The sequence below is a fragment of the Scleropages formosus genome, chromosome 17, assembly GCF_900964775.1.
Source record: "Scleropages formosus chromosome 17, fSclFor1.1, whole genome shotgun sequence".
Classification (NCBI taxonomy): domain Eukaryota; kingdom Metazoa; phylum Chordata; class Actinopteri; order Osteoglossiformes; family Osteoglossidae; genus Scleropages; species Scleropages formosus.
Window position 1 is genome coordinate 23,209,402 of NC_041822.1, and position 27,656 is coordinate 23,237,057.

Genomic DNA, 27,656 nt, shown 5'->3' on the forward strand with positions numbered 1-27,656 from the left:
ATTGTACTATTTCTTTTCCCCTCTTGTAGTATAAATTACTTCAGTAGTAAACACATACATTCATGGTACGCAGTAACATTATAGTGACTTCAGAGATGTGCAAAAAAAAAAAAAAAAAAAAAACTTTCCAGACAAACTGGGCTGCTCAAAAGCCAGGAAACACCTAATTAGTGCTAAAGGGATGAGCAGCTACTTCGTAGTGTATTTAGGGGTGTATGGAGTGTCCACTAAAAAGGGATGTCCAAACACATCAGCGCACAAATGTTTAACAATTTGGAGAAATTAAAAAGTGGCCACTGCTGGAGATCAGTTCACATCACAGTTCTGTCTCTGCACAGCCAATGCCCCTTCGCTGTTTTTACACTAGTTCACAAAACAACAGGACATCTCATATTCATATGCATAGGTACAACTCGATAGCGTTCAAGAGGCACTTACTACTGGTCAACAGCAACCTCCCAGGTAACTTCACTGGGGACTTTATGAATATGTGCTCACATACAATACAGATGCACATAAAATATTTAGACCTTTTAAGATTAATGTTATACAGAGATCTGGAAGATTCTGGACAAAAAGAACAACATGTGCATGGCGAGTAAAAACAATTATAAAAAGTATTTCTGAGATACTGAGAACATCCGTGTGAAAAATGAGCAACGCAGCTCAGACCAGGTAAACTTTGAGGATATGAAGATTTAACATTTAACTCATCTGACACATGGAACTGTTTCAGGTGTGACTTACGGTCGCAGATGCACTGTACATTACAGTGTACTTCTGTATTGTTGAGAAAGAAGGTAAAACTAATTATGAACTATACAAATCAAGAAATATACATCTGGAATTGAGAAAACTACACAAAAGACATATGTGTGGTCTTAAAAAAATTGCTAACATTTCTTCTTGTCCAAAACGCTCAAAACACACAGCCCAAGTGCTCAGCCAGGCCAGCGGAGAGACTCGCTAGGACCCTACAGGTAAAAAACATCATTCTTCATTTGTTCATGAACTCAACACACAGCAGGTGTGTGAGACACATTTTCTGATACAAAGGCTCAGTTAAGATGGGGGGGTAGAACATGACAGGAGGGACCAGTATCCACTAGCGGATACTTGGAGCTTGAGTGGAGCTGGGGCTCCTTCACCAGACAGATTGTAATGGGGTGGGGGGGGGGGGAAACAGGAGGAGGGACTTCACTGGTTATAGTGCAGCAGGGGGCGGGGCTCTTCTATAGCCCAGCTACAGCAGGGGGTGGAGTCCCAGTGATGGTCAGTACATCGAAGAGAAATCAAAGTCAGCGAAGAACTCCTGCTGCTCGCTGGTGAGGGGGCAGGGCGTCTGTGGCGGCGTCAGGACCGGCTTGAGACACGTGAACTCCGTGTCGAAGTTACTAACGTCTGCAGCACCTTTGATGGTGGGCAGGAAAGGAGGCTTCACCTTCTTGGCCAGGAGAGCTTCCCACTCAACACTCTAGTTAAGGAAACAAACATATTACAAGAAAGGGCAACAGAAGCAGCTCTGTCACAGTAAACTCCTTATCTGTATCCCCCTACCACATTAAACTGAATTCATTACTTATTAATAATAATTATTATTATAATTCAGTTGCAACTTTTCTCCATGGTACCATTCAGTGTTAGGTTTGTATACTAAGGGACAGTTGGTAGCATATTGGTTAGAGCTGTTGTAGGTCCCAATCTCACCCCCAGCTGTATGAATGGGTAAATAACTGTAAAGTAGCTTAACATTGTACGTCTCTGGGAGAAAAGCGTCAGCTAAATTAATAAATATACAGTATATACACTGAACTACCTATGATGACACATTTACACGGCTGGGTAACTTTTACTGCATCAATTTAGGGTTAAGTTTCTTGCTGAAAGGTACTAAAGCGGAAGTTAAGGTTCCACGTTCTAATCCTCAGGTCCTTCGAGTCCAAAGGCAATGGCTCTAACCACTATGGTGCCTGAGGTAAATATGATCTGAAATAAAATTATTCAATAAGCTGGTCGGTGTGGTACCTTGAAGAATGGCTGCTTCTTCACCTCTCCTGCATCCTGCTCACTTGCTCCCAACCGCTTCTCCGGGTTCTTTCTCAGCAGCTGGAATAAATCAGGACACGACAAGAGCCCTCAGGTATAATGACTGAAGTGTTGCTAATTATCTCCTGTAGTGAAATCGATACCTGAACTGTGCAAAGTGTCATAGTTGTGTGCATTTGAAGTTCACCCACCGAGCCCACTCTCGACTCTGATATAGTAACTTACAGTAATTTACAGTACCAGTGAAAAGTGCAAGCACACCCAGGAAACCTGTTCAATGCCTCTACAGGACAAACTGGACGGAAGTGAGAGTGAAGCAACCCACAAGTGTCCTACATTCCCTGTCCCTGGAACTGCTGCACAAGGGCTGGGAAGACATGGTGCCTCATTTCCTGATCAAACACATCAAACCCAGATGATTCTGGGGGAAAGAAAAAACTTGTTTCCAACACGTGGCGAACTCAACACGTACTTTATATCATTCCATCAGAGTTGAGAGAGCGCTCAGTGGACGAACTTGGATGCAATAACACGGCTGAATGATAGATCTGGAGCTGTTCTAAACGTGCTACTTGGGGTCAACTGATGATGAGCAACGAAGGGACAGTATTACCCTCTGGATGATGGATATGGAGTCAGGTGAGAGGAACCTCGGGTATCGCGCTTCATCATTCACAATGCTGTCAAATACCTCCTCCTCGTCCTCGCCAGGGAATGGGGACTGGTACAGAAAGGAAAGAGTTGCTCCAGCAGACTGATGATATTACTAGCGGTTTGCTTATGAAATTTCCATGTAGTAAGAGTAACAAGAACCTGAGATTAAGTATTTAAAATATTTAAACTATTTAGACATTTAAATAAGTCCCAGAAGGGACCTTGTTTTTGACCCTGGACCTGAGTGCTTATCTTATGCAGTTTAAAGTGTGAAAGGGAAGTGAAATCCAGTCTCATTGGGGTTTGGACTGACCTCGCCCACAAGCATCTCATACAGCAGGACCCCCATCCCCCACCAATCCACGGCACGGGTGTAGTTGTTGTCTGTCAGGACTTCGGGTGCCAGAAACTCCGGGGTACCGCAAAACGTGGAGGTGCGGTCTCCGTGACCCATTCCTTCACAACACGGTTGGCGGAGAAAAGCAGGGAGACAAGACAATGTGGTCAGAGGTCAGAGTGAACATGGTCACCGTGGTCCGTCCTATCCAACGAACACTGTGCCACTGACCAAATCAAAGCTCCATTACCTTCTTTGCAGAGGCCAAAGTCGGCAATCCTCACGAAGCCATCCGCATCCATCAGTATGTTGTCCAGCTTCAAATCTCTGTTCAGGTCAAGAAAAATAATTGCAAACAAACAGGAGAAAAATCCCAAAGCCTGAACCAATTGTATACTGAGCCACTAGAAAAAGTTCAATTTGATCAAACCACGTACTCACCGATAAACTATTTTATTTTTGTGCAGAAACTCAAGGCCCAGTAAAACACAGGCAGCATAGAATCTGAAAAACAGGTTCAATTACCACCAGTTACAGATAAGTACTGTGAGTCAAGTCAAAGTTGTTCTTTCTTTCTTACGCTATACTTCCTTACAAAATACATGTTACAAGGAAATGTAAATGTGTTTGTAAAATCTGGTTAAGAAACCCATCTAATTTAAATATTTCAAATAATAATAATACACTGATCAAATTTGAAACAGAATAAACGCTGACACAATCAGTAATTCATTATCAACATTTCTATATCTTGTCCTTAACAAAAAAAAAGTGGCACAACTCTGTGATGAGTCAGTCAGTAAGGATGGGTGACAGGTGAGGGTGGATGTAGGAGGGGCCTACCTGGCCTGCGGCTCAGTGAAGATGTTGTTGTGGATGTGGATCATCAGGTCCCCACCCGGTGAGTACTCCATGACAAAGCACACATGTTCTACTGTTTGGAAGCAGCCGTGCAGGTTCACCAGGAAGGGGTGCCTCGCAGCATTGATCGTCTCGAATATCCGCTTCTCACACATCAGGCTGTGTGTCGCAGTGCAAATACGTTGTGAAAATATCATCAGTAAAATACCTCAATGTCATTTTCTCCTCAACAAGCTAAAGTGAAACTTTTATTCACTATCTTACTCAGTGGAAATAACAGAAATTATGCTTTGTGCACAACAAAACTACGTACTATGCATATTTACTACCACACTGATAATATCAACCATCAATTAAGGTAAATATAATCATACAACAGATTGCAGACTCAATACTATTAACCTATTATTTATTCATTTATTAGTTAATTTAGTTGATGCACCTCTCCAAAGCAACTTACAGTGCTATTTCCAATTATTTAGCCATTTATAGAGCAGGGAAATTTTTACTGGAATTTTTTACTGAGGTTAGATCGAGCATTTGCTAGTGATGCTCTACAGTGCCTGTAAATTCATACTGTGCACATGTTTTTCCAGAGTGAAATACACAGGCGGTGATCTTGTAAATTGCATTTTTTGCAAACATCTTTACAAACATCAAAGCTGTCAGTGCCAGTCCAATATGTACTCTTTCTCACTCCCTGTGCTTCTTAGATAGACTCTGAACCTCCACAACATTGTATTGGACAAGCGGTTATTGATAATGAATGGATGAATGAAAATAACACTAAAAGATATGTTGGAAATAATAATTTTTGTTACAAACATTATACAATATGTTGGTGTTTTTTTTCATGCATAAAATGCCCTTTGGCATTTTAATTAATTTTCAGTGAATTTTTCATGCAGAAACCATTGGAAATAATGGCAATTTGACCTCCTCACAACAGGAGTTCAAGTAACTGATTTCACAGGAGTAGTTAACCCTGTAATGGGAGGAATGGGTGTATTCCTATAGGCCTCCTTTTCTCCAGAGGACACAAACCCACTGAGGTCTGTAATACCACAACAGCACAGACCTGTCCACCTCATCTCGGCTCACTACGTCTCCTTTCTTCAGGGCTTTAATGGCATACAGCTTCCCTGTCCTCTTGTATTCAGCAAGCAGCACCTGGAAGGAAAGAGAAAATGACTGTTAAAAATGATTCTAATGATGACAATACTGCCTCCACACTGTAAACAATCCACATGGAACTGAGTCACGGCACCTTTCCAAAGTGGCCTCTTCCAAGAACAGAGATGCATCTGAAGTCCTCTATCTGCATCCTGCCGTTGTTTCTGGATAAAGCAGAGATAACAGGAAAAGAGAAGCACATTAACACCATTCCCTGTTTATACAGGGCTCATCATTGAGAAGCTGAGTGACCCAAAGGCAGCTGGATCTCTATGTGTACAAGAAGTGTATATGAATCAATGACGTTGAACGTGAAACTGAATGTGTGTTCCAGGGTATCTATCTGTGTATCCGAGTACATTTAAATTTGTATGTCTACTAATGTGTTTTTGTTTGGGTCTGAGATACCGCCTTTGAGCATGTGTGCAAACACATTTTGTACTTACGCTAGAGAGGACTGAACTGGTCCATTCCCCTTCCTCTGTTCTGTCTGATTTTGCACAGAAGACTGCAAATTTGCAAAGAGCACAAACAAACAGCTCACCACGCAACCAATCCCTCCTACGTCACAGAACACGAAACTCTGAGACCAACAGGGTCTCATCCTGTGGTGTAAATATTATGAGGAATGTTCAGTTTCAAAACAAACTGGAATATGAAAATGTTTCATACAATAACCATCTTCATAGTTCTTTTGAGATATTTGTCATAATTTACTTTAAACTGGGAAAGGGTGGTTGGTGTTTCCATGGCCGTTGCTAGGGAGGAGTTGGGCACAGTTTCCCCAAAGTGGAGCTGGGGAGGTTTGGGCGGTGGATCGTCACCAAAGTTCAGTTTGACTACCGGCAGGTCGCTGTGGGAGAGGAGACACAATAAGCAAAAGAACAGAAATGTGTGAAAAAGCTAAATTTACTGTGAATCTATAAAGAAAGAAACTAAGAAAAATTAACAAAACCTTAAATATTTAATCAGACAGAGTGTGTCAGAAGTATATGTTGTTTGTGAATTTTTCACTTGGCCCTTCTTCTTCTGAACACCAAATTATCTACCTCCAATAAATTATATAGGGAATATTGTGAGGTGTGAGCACATGCTGGACAGGAAGGCAGTCCATCACTGTTGATACATATTGCATATGTTCTGACATTTTTAATTTAACAATTCTATTTTCAGAACAATAACCCACTACCATTTACAGTTTGTTTTCGCTCACCCTGAGGTTGGAGGGCTTGACACTGTCACCTTCTCCCCTTGTGGGGGGGTGACCTCAGGGTCAGAGGAGCCAGATAAGGGTAGACTTATGGTCGTCGCAGTATTGCAGGGCGGCAGCATGCTCATCATCAGACGGCCCCAAGTGGCAAAGTTGATGTTCATTTGAGCAGCGCGCAGGAAGTTTTTCCCTTAGTTAATGTAAAGCAGGAAAAAACATAAGGAAAAAAATACAGCAGGGCATAAGGTCACATACTACAGTACTCTAAAATAAGATCAACACTTGATCTTGAGCTCTCTCCTAAAGGAATAATGTTGATGTAGAGAGCAGATGTTAGTTCCAGTGACTGTTTCACATCTTCATGGTCCAGATCAACCAGATAAACTGCATTCCAGGCAGTTAATTGTGTTTCTTTAGGGGATTCAATAGAAGCTGGGTAGGCAGCTTGAATTAGTCAACATACGCCTTTAGGGCAGCAGGTCTGTACATGGTGAAATAGTAACGTGTGAGCAACTTCAAAGGCTTACTGGAGTTTGGTTTCATTTTGAAAAACACTCCCAAGATGTATGTAGAATGTCGATAAATATAATAAGCATATTGAAGTATTGATCACCTCCTATTTTAATGTTGTGTTTATTAATTTGTTTGACACTTAGCTGTAGCAATTCAGCACAAGTACAATACTTAAGGGTACTACAGCAAAGGCTGAGATTTAAACCTAGGTCCTTTTTGACTACAAGAGAGTTGTAACCTCAACCACACCTACTGGCCCTGTATGAGTTGTTCCAGTTAAGGGTTTATCTATCATTTTTACATTTTCAACACCTCAGAGTAACAACTGCTGTGTGGAAGAACAGTTACATTAAACAAGACAGAGATATGATATTTGGTTGCCCAAACACCTACCTTTCTCCTTGGGAAAAATGCGCTTCTGTCGCTGCAGTTTGGGATGGCGCTCGATAACTGGATTTACAAAGGTCACCTGTATAGGTCAGAAGGGTCTCGATTCAGAGGGTCTCCTTACCAAAGGCATCTGGAGTCAACAGGTGTGGCCTGCAGGCTGGGGGGCCTACCTCCATGAAGAGTAGGCCCTGGGGTTCCATGTTCAGGCACATGCCATGTCGCTGGTTGTCCAGGAAGTCCTCCAATCGCAGGAACTTGACAGCACACAAGGCCCTCCAGTCCCTCCAGTATACCGCTATCTCCAGCTCTCGAGCCTGTAGGGGGCAGCCACAGGAGTCAGAGGTCACACACAGAGTGGGGCATGAGAAAGCACTTCCCGAAGGGGAAGATACCCTGAATTCAGGTTAAGATGACCTAATAGAACACTTTTCAGCCAGATTTCATGTAAGTTTCTAACCAGAATTCTGAGATGATGTGAACATTCAGATCCAATAAATGAGCGACAGGAGAGTGCAAGCAATCACGATGCAAGATTACAGTCACGTTCGTTATTAGTTTTTAGGATTATCTCAAGATTACAGCAATGACCAAGATTACATGCAGGACTACATTAAAGTAGCTGAGGTCACATGGTGTGCTGCAATTGCTTTCTGACGCTCAAGGGACACCACTGGCTGAGTTGGCATTTACCTCAAATCAGTGGATTGTAACTGGCTGCAGTCTAACACTGGCATCAGAGCACAAAAAATGCTGTGAAGAAATGCAGGGTTCTGTTTTTTCCACTGTTACTATTGCCATCTCTGCTTCCAAAGGAGCTCCAAATTAACAGGATGTGCCGTTCTTATCATGACATTCATTACATGAACATAAACAGAGTACTTTCCCACAATACACTGTGACGGGTAAAACATTCTGAAAATGAGAACTCCCATTCAATGCTGACTGTTAACAGATGAATTCCGTAAACACAAGGAAGGTTCTTCATCTTTAATTAATCACCAACACTAAAGAACTCCACATACGACTCAGAAACGCTGTGCAAGTGACTTGAACTAAGATGGTTTGTTTCGGTGCTCTTCACCAACAGCCATCGACTTAGTGAGTAAATACATATCGTGGCTGCTCCGCTACCAACAGAAATTTTAGAAAATGATATTCAAAATAAATACACAGGAAAACATTTGGACAGTTTATCATTCCTAAACTGATCTCTTGTAACACAAAGAGCCAATGTATGACCTATATTAAATTAGGGAGGTGGTCTAAGGCTTCCAAGAAGCAGTAAGGGGTCAATCTAGCGTATCAGACAGAACGAGCCTTCTCACCCGTTCCAGCTCGATGCTGAAGCTCTGGTTCCATGCTTGGTTGCTTAGGGGTCTCCAGTTGGTACGCCCCACCATCTTGTTGTCCAGCTTCAGCACAGCACTAATCTCTGCTGCTTGGAAGAAATACAATTACCTTTTGCTAGACCCCACTGCCTCTGCTAGCTATGAGCCGCTGACCCCACTGGGCACTCACTGGAGAGCTCATCAGTCTTGAACTTGCTGTTGATGCTGCGGCTTGACAGCCCCGTCAACATCTTCAGGGACTTGGTATCTGATGGACTGCCAGGTGCCGTGGAAACAGTGGTCACGCGGCAACGGCCTGGCACCAAATCCAGCAGGTCCTGACAGCCCAGGAGCCGAACTACTAGCCTACCTGCAGAGGAACACCAGACCCGTTATCTGAAGTCAGTGGGCACAAAGATATTGGGGTATCTAGCATCTACAATAGCACAACCGTAGCATATTTGGTATCGATATTGGACAGTATTTCTGAATAAGGTGTTAGCATTGCCATCTAGTAGAGCAAATGGATACCTATCATTTGGTCAAGACAATCAAATACAATATCATTAGCAAGTAAAGCTCTGGAATCAGCATGCATCAAGCTAATGGTGCTCCCACCTGTGAGCGAGGCAGGTTTGAGGAAGGATGGAGACTGAAGGCGGACAGGCGAGGGCACAGAGGAGGGTGAGGCTCCCAAGGAGAGGTCCTCCTTAATGGCGTCACGTTCGGGGTGGTCCTGGGGTAGTTCGCTCAGCCGCTTCTCCAGCGACAGATGCAGGAGGTCCAGCTTTTGGGAAGACTCCTGCAGCCGAGCCTGGGCCTGGTGGGCCCAAATGTACAGACACATACATTCCCAAAAAGTCAAAGACCCAGGACACGGACAGAGAGAGTATTTTGGTCACTAGAGACCCTGTTCTTGCATACAGCCAAAGTCTTCCAAAACTTTACACTGCAGTTGGAGTCTCACTTATGTTATAAAAATGAGTTACAATGCACCAAGTACTCTACATTGTAAAAGAAAGGCTATAAGGCTAGAACAGAAGTTGACTGCTATAAAAGAGCTTCAAATAAGAAACTGCTACAAATGCCATATTGTTTTTATTATCATTTATTTGCAATAGATTATCTATTTGGCAAGTTTTACACTTTTGGGTGTGCAAAAAGTTTTTTTTGTAGATGATTATTACTGTGTTTTATGTGGTGTGCCGCTAACCCCATTTTAACCCACTGAAACATTGTTAATATCCTAAACTGGCATAACATGATGCAGCTATCACGTTATAGCAGAACCTACTGTATTTAGGTTAAAATAAGATTTATTCAACCGCAGAAATCAATTTAAATTTGAAAGTGCGGCTCTTGCTCTGCCAGTCAACTGAAGGAACATATGGCCAAACAGGGCAATGGGTCACATACACTGCCAGATTTCACATTATTTGAACAGGCAATGTGTCAATCGTGCTACCATTAGTAAAAGCAATGTATTCATTTACTGCAATGCTTTTGAAAAGTCAAATAATTTCATGCTTTCAATAGCAACATGTAAATACAGTAAACAGAGTAAATAACAAACTTGACACTAAAAACATACATTTATCAGATGCGGTATTTTCCAAAGCAACTTCCAATGAACGCCATGTAATACCAATCCACACCCAAGGTGACTTACGATGTTACATACACTACATACAACGAGTCACTCATCCGCACAGCAGTGAAACACATTTTCTCTGAAACACACACACGCGCACGCACGCACGCACGCACACGCACTGAGCAATTCAGAATTACCAACTCACTTGAATGCATGTCAGAAACCAGAGAACCCAAAGGAGACCCACACAATTATTAAAAAAACATGCAAACTCCACACAGAAATGACAGGAATGAACCCACCCCCCTCACACCATCCAGGAGCTGTGAGGCAACAGCACTGCCTGCTGTGCCACCATGCCAGCAAATGTGTACATATAGAGAAACACCTAAGCTAGACTCCATGCATCCTGTTGCATCTAAAATGATCCAGCAGCTGAGGTGAGGACTTGTGGACCCCTAATCTGAGACTGTCTGCCCCAGATGCCCACCTCTGCCAGGACCCTTCGATCCTGCACCCTGTGAACTCCCAGCTGTTTCACGACATTCTTGGCACCCTCAGCCACAGCAGCCTCAATTCGGAGGTGGTGCCTCAGCTCGGCAACACGCAGGTCCAAGGGGTTGATGCCCTCCCCTGCATGGCAATTCATGGCCACACACACACACACACACACACACACACACACACACACACACACACACACACACACACACACACACAATACAAAACGTACACATACAGAAACACAGAAAAGAGAGAGATGTAAATACCAATAAACACTTCAGACACAGAGGAATTTTCTTTCACAGTTAGGGTAAAAAACAACAATATAAATACATGTGGAGAATAAATATTTATTATTATTATCCTTATTATTATTATTCTTAATAACAATAATAATACAAAAGCTAATTTAATTTTCTAGAGATTTTGTTTACAGAACAAAGCAAACAAGGCAAACCAAGTTGAGATGAGTCGAGAGCGAAGCATCTTACTGATGAGCCCAGAGCAATGCTGTCTGTGCAGCCGGAGCCACCTGACCGCTCACCTTGAGGTTGGCCAGACTCCCGGTCTTCCTGGCCCGCCTGCGTGACTTTCAAGATGTGCATGCGGATCAGCTCGATCTTGGTGCGGCTGTCTTGCAGCATCTGCTGAGCTGTGGACAACATCTTCCGGTCCTGCCGTGAAGACACAGAGATAAGCAAAGCCAAGCATCAGCCGCCAGCCTGGCGGAGCAGAGAAATCCCACCCACCTGGTTGCAAAGCTCGCCAGTTTATTCTCACGACCAGGACGGTAGAGTTACAGAACAGAAACGCACACCTTGTTAGTCATTTCACAGCTCGCTGCATGAAAAGTTGAGGACCATCCAAGGAGCTCCATCAATCCCAATCCATGTGTAATCCCTATTTGCTGCTTCCTGACACATCATGACACTGTCATCTAAAGGCTGAAAAAGCACGGTAGCGAAATAGGAGTGTTTGACACAGCTAGGTGACACTGCAGGACCCAGCCCCCCGAAAAAATGATGAAAACGAAAAACTGCCAACTAATCTCTGCTCTCCTGTGTCTATGCTGAACAAGGACTAACATATGACGACCGCAGCAGGCTTCTCACATTACAATCCGTCACCTTGAGCCACAAGTTCCCTTCTGTTTGGTTGTGTTCCCGGCAGCCCTGTCCCAAGTTTACAGGAGCCCCCCCCCAAAGTGAATATTCATTTTGTCTGTTTAACGTTATTGTAGCCCCTTTTTTTTTTACCCTTCGGTCCTCATGACACAACCTGCTGTCCCAATATCCTTTCCTCACTCCTTCCCTCAGTACCTTCTCCCCCTTCTCTCTCTCTCACTCACTCACCCACTCACTCTCCTTCTGTTTACAGTATTTCTGACGGAGGAGGAGATCTCCCCCATGCCAACACTGCTGCTAGACTGTGTGCTGATGCGCCACCCGTGCCTCCACATTGGCCACTGCGAAACCACATGCTCCGCTGCTGTCACCAACCAGATCCAGGAGGGGGCAGCGATGCAGCACAGCACACGGGCAAAGGAGAGGGGGACATAATTCACTGGCTTACAGAACACAGCCGCAGAGCACAACCAAAGATGCTACAGATACTCAGGAATCACTCTCCCTGCAAGGCTAAATTAAAGACAGCTAAAACACATCCAATGACTGAAGGATTATGGGTAAAGTTCTAATTTGACATTTAGGTTAATTGTGGAGCTCTGTGCTGGACGATCTTCATTTATGACTGATTTCAATGCCACAGGCTATTAAGAAGTCTTGCAGGGAGAGAGGTAGAGCCCAGATCACAGCAATTTGTTCAGCCTAGCAATTTTACATGAGGTCCCAGGCCTCTCCTGAAATGTACAGTAAAAAGGTAAACAGTACAACCTCCTACCTTGACCGAGCGGTTGGAGTACGTTTTGATGATGTTCTCAGCCCCTTGGCGGACTTTAACTTCAATGGCCAGCTGCTTCTTCAGAGTTTGGATCCGTTTTGCCTGTGGAGAGGTACTCTCCTCCCAGCGGCAATGATCGGGAGATGTTTGGCTGTCTGAGACATTTCCAAAAAATATAGCACAATTATCGCTAGCCTTAGTAAAAGAAAAGGAAGAGAAATTCACCCAAGATTATTTTCCAATGGGACTTACAACATTAAGGTAATTTACAATTATTTACCCCTTTATGCAGTAGCGGCACAATTTAGGATAAGTTTACTCAAGTGTACTACAGCTTGAAGTGGGATTTGAACCCGCAACCTTTGGATCCAAAGGCAGCCGCTCTAACCACTATGCTACCAGCATTACTGCTATATGGCCACTACAGGATCCACCTCAAAACACAATGCATAAATAAAATGGAAACAACTGAACAAAGTAAGCATGGCACAGTAGTGCAGAATACAGTGCTGATACCTGACAGCTCCTAAGCTATTGGTTCAGACAGGGGTTCAAATCTGGCTGTGCATGAAGTCTGCTTGTTCTCCAAATGCTAGTATAGATTTCCACTGGGTGCTCCTGTTTCCTGCCACAGTCCAAAAACATATATTTCAGGTGTCCTAGTGACTCTAAATTACCCTTGCTGTGTATGTGAGTATATGAGTGTGAGTGACTGCCCTGTGGTGGATTTGTGCCATTCAGGGTTCACCCTGCCTCATGCCATTTTCAGGAAAGGCATTGGACTACCTGCATCGGACAAGTGGTTATTGATAATGAATGAATGAATGAATGAAATATTAAAATACATATTGCCATCTCTCCCTCCCACACAGAAACACTGGTGTGTAGCCACCATCTTGTGACCTCTACTCCAGTCAAGCAAGTACACTTTCCAGCCAGTTTGCGCAGTCCCACAGTCATACCTGTCTGAGTGTCCCGCTCAGTGACCATGGCCCGGGCATTCAGCTCCTGCAGCTCCCAGTGTAAGCGTTCCAGCTTGCGGCTGGACGCCTTGAGTTGACCCTCCACGTCGGCTGCATTCTTTCTGTTGGTCACAGCCCGCCGCAACCGCTCCGCTCCCTCTTTGATCTTCAGCTCCCGCTGGATCTCCTGCCTAATTTGTACGCGTGCATCTTCTATTCGCTGCTGGAACTCAGGGTCCAGGATGTTGCCCTCGGCTATGCCCTGCAGACTCATGCTCTGAGGTGATGAGGGAGAGAGAGAGAGAGAGAGAGTCTTGTCAACAGATGATCAACAGGGCAACTGCGTATTATTCACAGGACATACGTGTGTGAGGGTGTCTGTGTGCTGTGAACACAACTGCGTAATCGGTGGTAATGACCAATGACAAGGTGCAGGTTTACAAAGTACACAAATATCTGCCAGAATGTGGCTGCATATTGGTCACACATGAAAACTTCTAAGTAAAAAAAGGCTTTAACCAAGTTAACGTCCCTGTAGAATTGCACTATAATCTAAATATTGACAAGAGTATGAATTTATAAAGTAGACTGGCTGTGACCTAGGCTGAACATTTATATTTTTGCCACTCTCATATCCCCCGTTTTATATCAAATATGAAATCTACTCTTAGATTTTACTGTAAATGCCATGTTTCCCACTCTGGAAAAGACCAGAAGCCGGAACAACAACATAACAAATATGATTAATGTCTGCGTCCCATCAAAGACTACCCCATCCCTACAACCTTGCACCCAGTGCTTCTTGGATAGGCTCCAGACCACCATGACCCTGCCCAGGACAAGATGGTAACTGAAATTGGATGGATGGAAGAATTAATGTCCTTCCATCATAATTTTAACCTTAAAGGTTTCCTTCCAAATTACATCCAATACTCCCTGAACGGGAAAAATATGCTTTACTTTTATATAATTTTTACTCTTGTTCCCTTTCCATTGACATATTTTTGTGTCCTTCTGTTCTTGTTTATTCCTTTTCTCATGGTGTCTCAAAAAAAAACGAACAAACCTGACTGTGGAAAATGCATTTCTGCCATACCAGATTTTACCTACTGCCTGCCTGGGTATATTTTTAATTACACTCATAATTTTAAATAAAAATAAAAGATAAAGATAATAAGTACAAGTATTAGTCATGGGAGGAGTAACTCTTTTACTTAGCAGAGGTGAAACCCTTAAGATCATGCAGTATCTGTATGAAAAAAACCAGTGTGACAGGAAAAATGGGTAGACATTCCAGACTGAAGAAGCAAAATGACTGGGAGTCTGCTTTCACCCACAGCTCCAGTTCTACCATGTTAAAGCACCTGCTCATTTCCGTCCAGGAATGAAAACTTATTGATCACGTCTTCAAGTCACTAATATGATCAACAAATCTTCATGCCACCAGTATGTCTGCCAAGTCATTAAAATGACCAACATATCTTCAGGTGACTGATGTCTTCCAGTTAATAGTGCAAACAATACGTCCAAGTCACTAATATAATTATGATGCTAAGTCATGACCTTGCCTTAGGAAAAGTGGTTATCAATAGTGAGTGTCTTCAATTCACCAATAAGCCTGTGAATCAGCAACGTAAAAAATGTCTGCAAGTCATAACAATGATCAATTTAACTTCAAGTCCCCAAAAAGGATCAAAATGTCTTCAAGTCACTGATATGACCAATTCAAGTCAATATGAGCAATATGTCTTCAAGTCAACAACATGACCATGTCTTCAGACCCCCAGAAGGATGAATATGCCTTCAAGTATCTAATATGAACAATGAGTTCATGTCAAAAAGTAACATGACCAAACAGGTCTTCAACAACATGACCGTGCTTCCAAGTCCAAAACAAGACCAATATATCTTCGGGTTCCCAAAAAGGACCAATATGTCTTCAAGTCTCTAATATGATGAACAATATGTCTTCAAGTCAGCAACATGACTAATCATCATGTCTTTAAATTACATCATTAGCAGACGTGACGTCTGCTCTCTCAAATCAAAGTTGTTGTAAGACACGCTAAGCAAAACAATAACGTTTCTTAATGGTGTCAAAAGTTACCTGGTGAATATTAATATAGTTCGTTTATTTTTCGATGTGACTTTAGGCTAGGTGACGAAAGTAAAGTGCTACTGACTTGTGTTTTCAACGTCACTTCTCTTCACTCACACTGACTGGCGGTCGGTTACCGACTGTCTCGTGCCATCTATCCGTGATCTGGTTAACTGGTTGGTTAACTGGTTGGCTAACTGGTTAAAGAGCTGATAAGGGAGTGCGAACTGTGAGGTCACACATGATGTAAGTGACACACACACACACACACACACACACACACACACACACACACACACACACAGTGACACACCGCCACCTCAAAATTAATTAGACAATGAGTGCACCGCTACAGAACTCAAATTAATTACACTGATATCTCTGGTAGTTCACAGCAGTGTCAGTTTCCCCCAAAAAAACTGTAAACATCATGAGAGTAAAAAAGAGGGAATACCTCACCTGAAGTCACCCTCGCTCGTCATGCAAAAAAAAGCTTAGCCTTTCTATTCCTGGCTGGAAGCGGTTCTAGAAGTCTAGCCAGCTCCAAGGTCCAACTAAACCATTAAAAGTTGGCTAATTAATAAACGAGACATAACTCAAAACACACTGACATAAGTGACAGTTTCCCAAGAAGAAAAACACATCTTTCACAGACTCTCCTCCCGCCTCGCCGGACTCTCCACTGTCTACTCTTCTCTCGCTCGCGCTCCCCCTTTCCTGCCGTTTGAATTCATCCCACCGCCTTCCGATTCCCGCATTTTCATTGGCTGAGCCGCCTGTCATTCATTACTTTCTCCAACTGTTCTCATGACGGAGTTACGCGCGAGGCCGGTACGTTCTGGACGCGGCCTGGCACTTGTAAGCTGGCACGCAAAACGTGAAGTTCGCTTATGTTTCGTTATTAAAGATGTAAGTGGTGGAAAACGTTTAGCAGGCAGCTTATGTTTTTAAACTCGTTTTAACATTAAAATTCGTCCTTTGGATAACAGTTTAACATTGGCACTCTAGCAGCGTTCATCATGTTGCTTAAGAACTTAATTCATCCGACTTGTAGTGTTATGTAACAGGATTGCAGTATTTACCTTCCTTTCCTTTACAAAAGGAAATTTTATTTTCACTACGCTTGTTTATGTACGTACTAGTAGCTTTATTATTAGTAACTGAAGACCTTTTACGAATTTAATTAGAAATAATTCATAACTTTCAGGAAGATAACTCCTACATACGTGACGATGTTTTCATTTTAACTATTCAGTTATCAGTTTGAAAAGTAAATTAAGTATGAAGAAAATGTTAAAAAAAAAAAAAAAGAGTCAAAGTTAATTCATCCACAGGTCGACTATGAAAATGACATAATATAATTCGGGTCCCTGCCATTTTTGTCCCGTTAAATTCGGATACCATCAGATCAGTACACTAAAAATGAATCATGAACACAAAGTACACTAGATTATGGCCGCCAAGCGCGAGCCAAGAAACACGGAGCTGTGACGTCGTCTTTGGGAAAAGAAGGCCCGCCGCAGTGAACGCGCGCTGAACACAAGCGTTAGCAGGACCACAGCGCGATTCATTCCACCGCCACAAAAGTGTTCCTTTAACTCATCGTGTTGTTTTTCTATGACACCCCCGCCCTACAGTAACACTCCACCAATCACAGTGGAACTGCGCAAAATAAACAGCTAAAAAATGTTGTTCTTCGAGAAGGCGGAGCTTTTACGTTACTTTCCCCAGCCGGCGAGGCGTGTACGCGCGCGCAAGTGCGCGGCGCTGGAAGGAGGGGGGGGCCGGCAGCGTGAACGCGCCCGAAAGAGACCGATCAAGCTCGAGCTCAGTAGTGGCGGCTGGTTGGCTGGCTGATTGGCTCGGTCCGCTTGTGTCGGCTGGTTCGCGTCTCGCCCTGCGCCGTGTGGAGGAGCGCGACGCGCGTCGTTACGTTCTCAGCGCGAGAGAAGAGGCGAGTTCGGCTCTGTCTTCGTGCGGGAGGCGCGCGAACGGGACGGAACGCTTTTCTCGGACGCCCGTTAGTCTCAGTCGGCGAAGGGAAGAAGCCAACATGTCTGCCTCGGCGGCGAAGGCGAGTAAAAAGGAGCTGAATTCGAACCATGACGGAGCGGATGAGAGCTCTGGTAAGGAATGGCGGCCTCCGGCGCTCCGCCATCTTCGCCCTTTCTCCTCGCTTCTGGGAGGTCTTTCGCTGTTTCTCGGGCTTTCTGTGTGTCTTTGCAGTCGCTCGTGCTCCGCGATATATACCGGGCTGCCGCCCGCTTCGCCCGCTCTAGACTCGTTATGCCGTCCGGCCCCGCTGCGCCGTGCGCTGCCTCAGTGTGAAGGCCGAGAGCGGCCCGGTCGCGGAGGCCATGTTTCCCGGCCTCAGCTCCATTGTGTCCGCCGGGAGCCGCTGTGGTTCCGCCTCGACTCGGGGGTTCCTGCGGGCTCCGTGCAGTCACACTGCGCGTGTTGCCGCCGCTGCGGCCTCGTCGTGCTGCGGTGTGACGTCTCTCCGAGCGCCCGCTGCTCGCAGTGTCTGTCCGCGGACGAGACGACGAGGCCTAACGGCCGTCGGCGCGCGGCTCATTGTTGTTATCGCTCCGCCATGATGCCCGACCGTCCCGCTCGGGGGAACCGCTCTCCGACTCCGGGGCTCGCTGCCCGCTTGGGGGCCTCTCCTCTCTGTGTTTCCTGAAGGAGCGGGTCGTGTTGCGCACCCGGGCGACTGGTGCGCCGGAGGAACCCGGGCTGGAAACGGAGGATCCATCCGAGTTCGGGCCTCGTCGGAGACCCCCCAGCGCGGCCCCGGCCCGGGCCCGTGGTGGAAACCTGCGCTCCGACCCGGGCTGCTGTCCGCGCAGCAGCCGTGGTGCCGTGTCGTGTAAAATCTACACCGAGAATAAAAATCTCGGCGTTTGAACTGGGATTTATCGCGCGCAGCTCCGAGGGGCCCGGTTTGCACGTGTCCGCACTTCCCCCCGGCTATATGCACTATTGTGATGCGCGCGCGGCCTCAAGTCAAGGTGGGAAAGTTGCGCTTGAACTTTTTTTTTTCCCGGGGGTTCGGTGCGGCGCGAGACTCTCTCCTCCTCGCGCTGCTGCGTCCTTCGCGGGTTCGTCCGTGAGCCGCTGCTTCTTCTTGTTGTTGTAACTTAATGCGCTGCTGGCGACATTCATTCGATTCATTCATTCATTCATTGTTGTCTGAAAAGCACCCCGATCTCTCTCAAAATTGTAGAAAAAGAGCAGCAGGAAGCAATCGAACACATCGATGAAGTACAGAATGAAATTGACAGGTAAGCAAACTTTTGGACGCATGTGATGTTTTTTTTTTTTTTTTTTTTCCCCCTCCCAGTTCATAACATCACCTGACTTTTGTTTCTGATTAAATCCCGTGTGTTTACTTATTTATACCTAATACTAAAGTGAAATCCAATATTTTTATTTACAGAAACACTGATTCACTTTGCCCTAGTTTGCATTATTTACATTTACTCATTTGCCTCATCCCCTTCTCCAGGCTGATTTTAGAATGTTAAGCCACTTAGAATTATTTACACACTGATACAGATAGACAATTTACTAGAGAATTTGTGTAGAGTAAGTATGTTGTTGGAGGTGAGATTCGAACCTACGACCTTTGGGTAAAAAAGGCAGCAGCTCTAACGGCTGTGCTACCAACTGTTCTCTAGTACAGCACATGTGCAAAGTTATAATGGTGAAATGCACTTTTAAAAACTGCAACAAAGTTGATTCTCTGTGATGCATTTTTTTTATTTTTAGTGCCTTTACGACACCCTGGAATGTTGGGCCTGTTAGTAGTTTTACTGTTGTTGTATTTTCAGATTGAATGAACAGGCCAGCGAGGAAATATTAAAAGTAGAACAGAAATACAACAAACTGCGCCAACCATTCTTTCAGAAGAGGTCAGAGCTGATCGCCAAAATCCCAAACTTCTGGGTCACGACATTTGTGAACCATCCACAAGGTGAGTCTGGGCTCCTCCTCCTCCTCATGTGTCCCGCGAGAGTGATCACTCGCTTGTAGAGACCAAGCCAACAGAGTGTGAGATCTGTACAAACAAATCACACTGTTGAATCCCAAGTGGGAAATGAGAAGGTGCGTGTTTGGACACTCAGTTGCTGTTTGTCTTTGTCTCAGTCTCTGCTCTTCTGGGAGAAGAGGATGAGGAAGCCCTTCATTATCTCACCAGGGTGGAGGTGACAGAGTTTGAGGACATCAAGTCAGGTTACAGAATAGATTTTGTAAGTAGTTTTGTTTCCCCCTGATGCTGCCTCCTCCACAGGAGCATAACAAAATAACTGCAACACCCCCCTCCCCTGAAATACGTGGTCCTTCGTTGTGTGTGCTGATCTGACCAGTTTATTTGTGTGCAGTATTTCGACGAAAATCCCTACTTTGAAAACAAAGTCCTGTCCAAAGAGTTTCATCTCAACGAGAGCGGAGACCCATCCTCAAAGTCCACGGAAATTAAATGGAAAACAGGAAAGGTACGCGCTCATACACTGCTTGGTGAAATGTTCTGCATCTTTTTTTCTTTTTTTTTTTTGTGGTAGATGCTCATACAGTGAGTTACGGACATTACAGCAAAGCGATGAAAGGGTAAAGATTTGAGAGTTGCCACCAGGTGGATGAAGGTGAAGATGCTGAAGCAACAGAGTTAACTTTGGACAAACTGCTTATACGGACTTTATTTTAAACCTGATTTTCACACCTGCAGAACACGTGTCCATGTTTTGTGATTCCCCAGAAAATTAGGAAGAAATACTCTCTTGAATGTAATTGTGTTGGAATGGGCCTGGAAAGCTATGCCTTATCTTGGTGATGCAGGAGTCGTGCAGCACTTGGTTCAACTGTGTGCTTCGCCCCCCACTGCTCAGGACCTCACAAAGCGTTCCAGCCAGACGCAGAACAAAGCAGGCAGGAAGAGGCAACACGAAGAGCCAGAGAGCTTCTTCACCTGGTTCACGGATCACTCCGACGCCGGGGCGGATGAGCTGGGGGAGGTCATCAAGGATGACATCTGGCCAAACCCTCTGCAGTACTACTTGGTCAGTTTTAATGTGTGCTGTGCTTGAATTTTGTAACTTCTCATGTATCGCTACGTAAAATGGGATTTCTACGGAAAACTTCCCGTAAGCCCAAGTGCCACCTGTCGTCCTTCACTGCATTGTGTGTGTGTGGCTTTCAAAGCTGTTACCTAATAGGGACTGACTTTCCGTTACAGGTTCCGGACATGGATGATGAGGAAGGAGAGGGTGAGGATGACGACGACGAGGAAGAAGAAGGCCTGGAAGACATAGATGAGGAAGGAGATGAGGATGATGGAGAGGATGATGACGAAGAGGATGATGGTGAGGAAGGAGAGGTAACTATCTTGCTACATGTGTGCTGCAGTTGCAGGCCACTGTGGATGGGTTTATTGATAACTTAGTAGTAAGTGATAATTTTAAGGAGCGTTTTCTCTGATGCAGGATGACGACGGAGAGGACGACTGAACGGGAAAAGGACGCATTTCATCCACATTCTATCCCTGTTGATTACTCACCGATCCTTGGGAGCAAGATGCTGTTTTTTTAAAAATATTATTTTGTGCTCCGTCTCCTTGTTCAGAAGCTTCTTTCCTGTCCGTGCCATGTCTAATACAACTTTTTACTCCCGATTGACTTGCTTCGGAAAACTAGTGGTGAAATCTACTGTGGCAGAAGTCCCCCATACCATCTCTAACTCCACAAGCATCTGAGGGGAAATTCAAAAAAAAAAAAAAAAAAAGAAAAAAATTCGCACGGCATTTGACCATCTGAAGTAGACAATAAAATATAAATTATATATATATATATAATTATATATATATTTCTATTTTATTGACCACTTGCTAGCTCTAGCTCTACCATCCCCTTCCACTTTTTTATGGTTCGTTCAATCTGACGTACACTCCCCAGAGCTGATGTCGTTTCCTCCCCATGTGGCTCAATGGACACACAGGAAGTACCAGCTTGTTCCTTTTGCCTCTCGTACCGATGTCTGGGGTCAATGTTGGGGCAGGGTGGGGGTATGTAGGCATAGTGGGGTGGGATCAGGGGGGCAAGTGGGTATTTTTTGACATACTGGGGGAGGTTAGGGCTGTTCTGATTTCCATTGTATTGTTTTTCAGACACCCATGAGGTTTGAAATGACATTTTTAATAAAAAAAAGAAAAAAACAAAACCTACTCTGGTAATTTTGAGCCCTAATGCTTCATGGAGTACTTTACAAAGTGAAAAAATAACCTGTAGAATCTCATGGAATCTACATCTAATCATTTTTTTCCTTTTTCCACTGGAAAGAAAGTTTTAAACGTAAAGTGTACAAGTTGCTTTGTTAAAATAAACCTAAATGTGTACACAAAGGTTTGCGACTCGTAACTCTGAGTGACCGTAAAGGTGAGGCAATGTGCCAAAACCAATTATAAAAAGTCCTGATACTTTATTAGAGACCCTGGGATAGGCTCAGGACCACGGTGACCCTCATCAGGACAAGCAGTTAAGAATACATGAACTACTTTTCATATATAAAATAATCTTTATTAGGGGGAGAATGAATGACAGCGTCACATATTCAGCACTTGGGGAACTGTTCATTGTCAGGATTCGGTAAATTGTGTCACAGGAGCCAAGCGGTTCTTCGCTGTCGCTAACTCCTGAACGACTTTGGAGTCATGAGGAGCGTCGATGCAAAGTTCTCCGGGAGCAGGCTGTCGACGATCAGGGCCACGAACGTCTTGTTGGATTCCTCAAAGCGCCGTTCCGTCACCGTCTCCGGCCAGTCGCTGGGCTGAAAGGCCCAGCCTGCAAACAGCGGAAAGAAAGGCGAGAAGAGCAACATTACACAGAAGTACCGTAACTGTACCGTGATACTGCATGTATTTAGCAGATGCTTTTGTCCAAAACAGTTTCCAGCGAACTGTGTAGTGTTATCAGCCCACACACCTTATTCACCGTGATGACTTGCACTGCTAGATACACTACTTACACTGGGTCACTCATCCATACATCAGTAGAACACACACTGTGTCACACACACTGGGGGGAACCTGAACAGCATGGCTTTGGAGTGTGGGAGGAAACCAGAGCACCCAGGAAACAAACTCCACACAGACTGAGCAGGGATCAAACCCATGTCCTCTCACACCACCCAGGTGCTGTGAGACAGCAGCGCTACTTGCTGTGCAACCGTATCACCCCTTCTACTGCCCCACACAGGGTTACCAACACCAGCCTTTGTATTTACTTTGCATTAATAGACACTTGTGCATTTATTCATTTACTGGATGCTTCCCTCCAAAATTACTCGCTTTTTAGTTTTCTTCACCGAGCTACAACGAACTCGGTGTCAGTTGCTCTGGAGAAAAGCAGCAGCTGAACTAAAGGTAAAACTGAACCATGTTTTGTGATTTGCACTCATTTACCCATTTACAGAGCAGTGTCTGTGCAGGGTAGTGGGTTGGACCACAGTCCTGCTCCCCAGTGGGTCTGGGGTTCAAGTCCCGCTTGGGGTGCCTTGCGGTGGACTGGCGTCCTGTCCTGGGTGTGTCCCCTCCCCCCCTCCGGCCTTCTGCCCTGTGTCACTGGGTTGGCTCCGGTTCCCCGCGACCCCGTATGGGACGAGCGGTTCTGAAAATGTGCGTGTGTGTCTGCGCAGGGTAAGCAGCTGGAGGTGGGATTCAAACCCGGGGCAGCTCTAGGCACTATGCCACCTGCATTGTTTCCCATCCCTCAACCTGCTCATCCAAACCCATCCCAACTCACCCAGGTGCGCGCTGCACTGTGGGCACGTGGCCACGGCCCACGAGAATCCGGGGTACCAGGTGAAGCGCGCGTCCGCGGGCCAGTGCTTGCGCACGCGCGCCGCCCTGAAGGTGACCACCTCGAAGCGGAAGCCCTGCGGGTTCTCGAAGAGCTGCACGGGCACGCGGCGCCCTCCCAGCGCCGTGACGTTGCGGTGCGACAGAGCCACGCGGCTCTCCACGAAGCTCGCGGCGGAGCCGAGCGCCACCTCGTGGCCGCACGAGCGACACAGCAGCAGGTCGCTCCGCCCGGGGGCGCCACACGGCCGACAGGGGGCAAGGAGGCACGAGAGCCACACGAGCACGCAGCCCAGCGCGGGCGCGTTCACGGAGCGGCAGGCCGCGCGCGTCATGCTAGTATGCCACGAGCGAGCGAGCCGCTCAGGAACTTAGCCGCGTTGCTGTTCCGAACGAACCTGTTAGTAGTGTTTAGCGCCGCGACGCGTCGCCGCCGGCCACCCGGGGCCCTTATTTTGCAGTACGTTCGTTCCACAAAACACACACTGTTATTTTCATTTACACAGACAGCGACCGTCCTCCATCTGCTTCGGCCGTTTCACGTCTTCCCGCGAACAACAGTTGTGTCACGGACATGCTTACAAGTCAGGCGAACCTGCCGCGGATGATTCGAGAAAACCGAGCGCGGCGCACACGTGAACGCGCACCGTGGAGCTGCTGCGCTCTCGTTCGCCTCCGCCTCTCACGGTCGGCGGTTTGCGAGGCGCTCCGAGAGCAGCTCCCCCTGCTGGCCGGAGGGCGGAACTGCAGGAAGTCCTCGTTCCTGGGGATTTTGTTTGAAAGTTTCCCACGCGCCGTGACTACATGCCACCCCTTCAGAAAGGGGATTGGAACGTAAAGCTCTGCCCGTCACACACACAAAGTTATTGGCAAAGGGCTCCATTGTCTATGTACATTGTCACTGGCATTAAGGCCATCTGTCAGGGCAGCAGGTGGCATAGTGTTTGGAGCTCCAAGGTGAAATCCCACCTCTCTCCTGCCGTAGTACCCTGGAGCAGGGTATTTACCTTAAATCACACCAGTGGGTTACCAAGCTCTATAATGCCCAAGTAAAACACTGTATGCCACTTCTTTCCTTAGTTTACTCCCAACTTCAGCCTCATCATCTGTGCTTCCAGTCAGAGTTCTGCTTTGATTTGCTCCAACAGCAGTCCGTTTCCTTGTCTCCACGGTGCCCTTAAAGTGTCCTCCAGCACCACGGTTCAAAGGTGTGTTTTTAATCTAGTTTTCTAATTTTCCCATAGTTTCCAAAAAACCTCCAACAATGTGTGAAAGCAACAATCCACAAGAGTATTAATAATTTAAAAAGTTGGACGGTGTCATTTTGGGTGCTTCTGCTGTTGAGGTACACACAGTCTTGTTTTATTGTGGATCAAAGATGGTTCTGGGTACAAGTATGGAGCAGGTTCTCCTACCTGAGGACCCATCTGAAAATCCTCCAATCACAGCGCAGTTCTGGCTGATCGACTTCTGTGATCAGCGGTTTCTTCTCCATATCAGGACCGTTCGGTTTTCCGTGTTACACGTAACTGTTAAAGCCACAACTCTTGCCGTACTCGGTGTCAATGCCTTTTGCCGTTATGCTTCGGTCTGGACCCAGGACTGCATGGTGGACGGACTCTGTGTTGCGAGATTATCGATTCTTGTATCCCATTATTATGTCTTATATCCACTTATGGACCAGAACCTGACGATCATCTGAGAACCACTGGTGATCATCTGGTTCTGGTCCATAAGTGGAGGTTCACAGAAACATTTATACTGGAGAAGCATATTAGATATTGTGCCTCGTGGGGAACTGGATCTCCAGAAGGCCTCGTATCATACTATGTACAGTACCTATTACCACGGCAACAAGCATTTGGGCAGATGAGAAAGACATGAGGGAATGTACATCAGCTTTGATGAACATTTGACAACTGAATGTGCAGCTGATATTTTTGTATAGAGGTCTTTGCAGGTCCACTTAAAAACCAGCAACAATGCAGAAGTTGTTTCAGATCTTAGGTATATTCAAAGTACACAAATTCAGCCTTATTTTTTAAATTCTACTTTCCATTAGTTACTTTTTTGGGTTTGAAATTATACAGAACCTAGGTGTAACGACAAAGGCACAGCAACCCGTCACCGTTTTTAGTGAAAATAATTCTGTTGAGTTTGAGGAATGTTATTTCTACAGAAAAAAACTTAATTCAAGCCCTTAGACAATTTGAAGTCATAGTATTCAATTAAATGTTTATATGTTCAGTGTAAACTTTACAGCAGCAATCAGTGTCTACTGTTCAATAGTTTATAAACACCCATTAAAACAAGGTATCTTTCAGGTATTTTCCAAGTTCGGGACCAAAATGTTGGGTCAGTTTTGTGTCATTCTAAATGTGCTGCTTTGCTTTGACACTTCCGTCCAGCTCATCTCTTACCAGCAGCATACAGTCCGCATTCCCCAGCTGAACTCAAATTTCAGACTGGTTCTGTGGGAAAAGCGCCACTCTGAAGGTACAGGAGCGAAGTACCTCCAGGCACAACGAGTCCACACGACACCTTTTCTCAGCTTGAACCAGTAGCGTTTTATTAAGCACACTGCAGTCACTGGAGAGTTGTTACATTTCGATTCCATGGGCCTAAAATCAAGCGAAAGCACGTTTGAAATCACAAAAAACACCACGATAAAATGCAGACTAATTCACGACAGTATCAGAGTAGCACAAAGACAGAGGGTCAATCTACGGGACCCATTTAGAGAGAAGAAAGGTGTCTTGTAGTGTGTATCATGCAGCTGGGCTGTGGGAAAACGCATTCCGATTGGTCACTGGCAGGCAGGGGGCAGGGACTAGTTCACAAAGAGCGAGCGGGTGAATTCCACAAAGTCGAAGGCCGAGGGCAGCTCCCGGCCCTTGCTGTCCATGTAGGGCTTCATGTGGGAGATGCAGTAGTCGGCCTGCTCCTTGGTCAGGTTCTGGGGAGAGACGCAGGATTAGTGATGCTGCCATCCGGGTTAGGGTGCAGCTCCAGAGTGAGAGGGTGCGGTGAAGGACCAGACCATACCTGGTAGAGTTCCTCCTTGGTCACGTAGGGCTTGTTCTCTGCGCTCAGTGCTCGGAAGGCGCTCTCGATCTCCTCGCTTGACTTGACATTCTCAGTTTCACGGCTGATCATGAAGGCCATGTACTCCTGTAGAGATACGTGGCCGTCTCTGGAAGCACAGCCAGGTACAAGGAGAAGGACAAAGGGAGAAGATGGAGAGTGAGACTTGGGCCACGTGGGAGCAGCAGGTGGCGTAGTGGTTACAGCTACTGCCGTGCTATGGAAGGAGCAAAGTTTAAGTCCCTGCATCAAGGTACTTACCCCAAGCTGAAAGAGTAAAAATTTGTGCAGATTAATACTGCAAGTCATTTTGGAGAAAAGCATCAGCTCACTTTCATTATGCTTTTAATATTATTGAATAACGCATTACATTCAAAGCTTATGCTGTAAGTCACTTTGGAGAAAAAAATAGCTAAATTAATAAATGTAAACGACTTACAGCAATTTGGCAATATCTCATACATGCAGAAAAATTTCTATCACATAGAGCATGAGACAAATATGAACAATGGCAAGTTCCACACATTAAAGCTACATTTTACAAAGAGATGAATGTAGGATCAACCAGTCAAAACTATCTTTCTAATTAATCAAACTGGGTTCAATCTTATAAGATTAAAAAAATGGATACATTTATAAAAAAAAAAAAAAAAAAAAACCCAGAAGAGACCATTTCCAAGGGTCAGTGCGCAGAGTGATGTGGGGAAACAAACAGGACCTTCTGTCTCAATCAAGAAGGTGGTCCCACCTGTTGGGGTCTACGGTGTCCAGGATGGCCTCGAACTCTGGATCAGGCTCTCCCTCCTCCACCATGGGCAGGTCGTAACCCAGGGAGCGCAGGCAGGACTTGAACTCCTGGTGGTTGAGGCGGCCTGACTTGTCCTTATCGAAATGCCTATGGCCAAAGTAAAAAGCACCACAGTGAGGGGAGTCACAGTACTTGGCAAGACTACATCATGCATCTATATGGCAAATGAAGCACCAAACACCAGCATGACACTCACTTGAACATCATGCTGAATTCTTTCAGGGCTTCTTCTGTCACACCAGTGGTGTTCCTGACAGACACAAGGACATTTATTAAAATCAAAGCAACACCTAGAACAGCAACAAGCACTGCACACATTGTGTGTGTGTCACCTGAACTGGAT

At 45.4% G+C, this 27,656-nt stretch overlaps 3 protein-coding genes across 11 annotated transcripts in view; 1 reads left to right on the top strand and 2 right to left on the bottom strand.

Annotated features, from left to right (window-relative positions):
- Positions 1 to 17: 17 nt before the first annotated feature.
- LOC108921934 (serine/threonine-protein kinase N2-like) lies at positions 18 to 16,784 on the bottom strand. 3 transcript variants are annotated; one of them, XM_018731716.2, is made up of 22 exons: positions 16,024 to 16,784; positions 13,472 to 13,748; positions 12,510 to 12,664; positions 11,155 to 11,284; positions 10,597 to 10,739; positions 9,131 to 9,332; positions 8,703 to 8,882; positions 8,510 to 8,619; positions 7,355 to 7,498; positions 7,188 to 7,263; positions 6,285 to 6,471; positions 5,789 to 5,924; positions 5,518 to 5,579; positions 5,166 to 5,235; positions 4,977 to 5,068; positions 3,881 to 4,057; positions 3,479 to 3,541; positions 3,288 to 3,364; positions 3,014 to 3,156; positions 2,660 to 2,767; positions 2,026 to 2,106; positions 18 to 1,474 (listed from the first exon to the last, which is right to left on the bottom strand). In XM_018731716.2, the coding sequence occupies exons 2-22, from the start codon at positions 13,743 to 13,745 to the stop codon at positions 1,274 to 1,276; spliced, it is 2,811 nt and encodes a 936-aa protein (XP_018587232.2). In that variant the 5' UTR covers positions 13,746 to 13,748; positions 16,024 to 16,784; the 3' UTR covers positions 18 to 1,273. The 3 variants fall into 3 exon arrangements, with proteins under 3 accessions (XP_018587232.2, XP_018587231.2, XP_018587233.2); XM_018731715.2 differs by having other exon boundaries at positions 16,029 to 16,782; XM_018731717.2 differs by lacking the exon at positions 16,024 to 16,784 and adding an exon at positions 15,687 to 15,788.
- Positions 16,785 to 17,352: 568 nt separating this feature from the next.
- LOC108921790 (protein SET) lies at positions 17,353 to 21,386 on the top strand. 2 transcript variants are annotated; one of them, XM_018731484.2, is made up of 8 exons: positions 17,353 to 17,695; positions 18,796 to 18,853; positions 19,403 to 19,545; positions 19,719 to 19,822; positions 19,955 to 20,068; positions 20,459 to 20,629; positions 20,806 to 20,946; positions 21,053 to 21,386. In XM_018731484.2, the coding sequence occupies exons 1-8, from the start codon at positions 17,623 to 17,625 to the stop codon at positions 21,074 to 21,076; spliced, it is 828 nt and encodes a 275-aa protein (XP_018587000.1). In that variant the 5' UTR covers positions 17,353 to 17,622; the 3' UTR covers positions 21,077 to 21,386. The 2 variants fall into 2 exon arrangements, with proteins under 2 accessions (XP_018587000.1, XP_018587001.1); XM_018731485.2 differs by having other exon boundaries at positions 20,806 to 20,932.
- A 4,582-nt stretch (positions 21,387 to 25,968) lies between these two features.
- The window catches only part of LOC108921918 (spectrin alpha chain, non-erythrocytic 1), a 34,694-nt gene continuing 33,006 nt past the window's right edge, over positions 25,969 to 27,656 (bottom strand). For all 6 annotated transcript variants that reach the window (XM_018731676.2, XM_018731675.2, XM_018731673.2 and 3 more), the window contains 4 exons: positions 27,510 to 27,563; positions 27,254 to 27,400; positions 26,467 to 26,614; positions 25,969 to 26,377 (listed from right to left, as the gene is read on the bottom strand). In XM_018731676.2, the coding sequence (XP_018587192.1) occupies positions 26,252 to 26,377; positions 26,467 to 26,614; positions 27,254 to 27,400; positions 27,510 to 27,563 (475 nt within the window). In that variant the 3' untranslated portion in view covers positions 25,969 to 26,251. The remainder of the gene's footprint in view (positions 26,378 to 26,466; positions 26,615 to 27,253; positions 27,401 to 27,509; positions 27,564 to 27,656) is intronic.

Excerpts from the sequence above, each read along its gene's own strand:
- LOC108921934 (XM_018731716.2), bottom strand. The coding sequence starts at position 13,745 with ATGAGTCTGCAGGGCATAGCCGAGGGCAACATCCTGGACCCTGAGTTC. Across the intron at positions 5,580-5,788 it reads CCACCCTTTCCCAGTTTAAA|TCTTCTGTGCAAAATCAGAC; the intron begins GTAAATTATGAC and ends GCAAATTTGCAG. Across the intron at positions 3,157-3,287 it reads CTTTGGCCTCTGCAAAGAAG|GAATGGGTCACGGAGACCGC; the intron begins GTAATGGAGCTT and ends CGTGTTGTGAAG.
- LOC108921790 (XM_018731484.2), top strand. The coding sequence starts at position 17,623 with ATGTCTGCCTCGGCGGCGAAGGCGAGTAAAAAGGAGCTGAATTCGAAC. Across the intron at positions 17,696-18,795 it reads CGGAGCGGATGAGAGCTCTG|AAAAAGAGCAGCAGGAAGCA; the intron begins GTAAGGAATGGC and ends TCAAAATTGTAG. Across the intron at positions 18,854-19,402 it reads GTACAGAATGAAATTGACAG|ATTGAATGAACAGGCCAGCG; the intron begins GTAAGCAAACTT and ends TTGTATTTTCAG.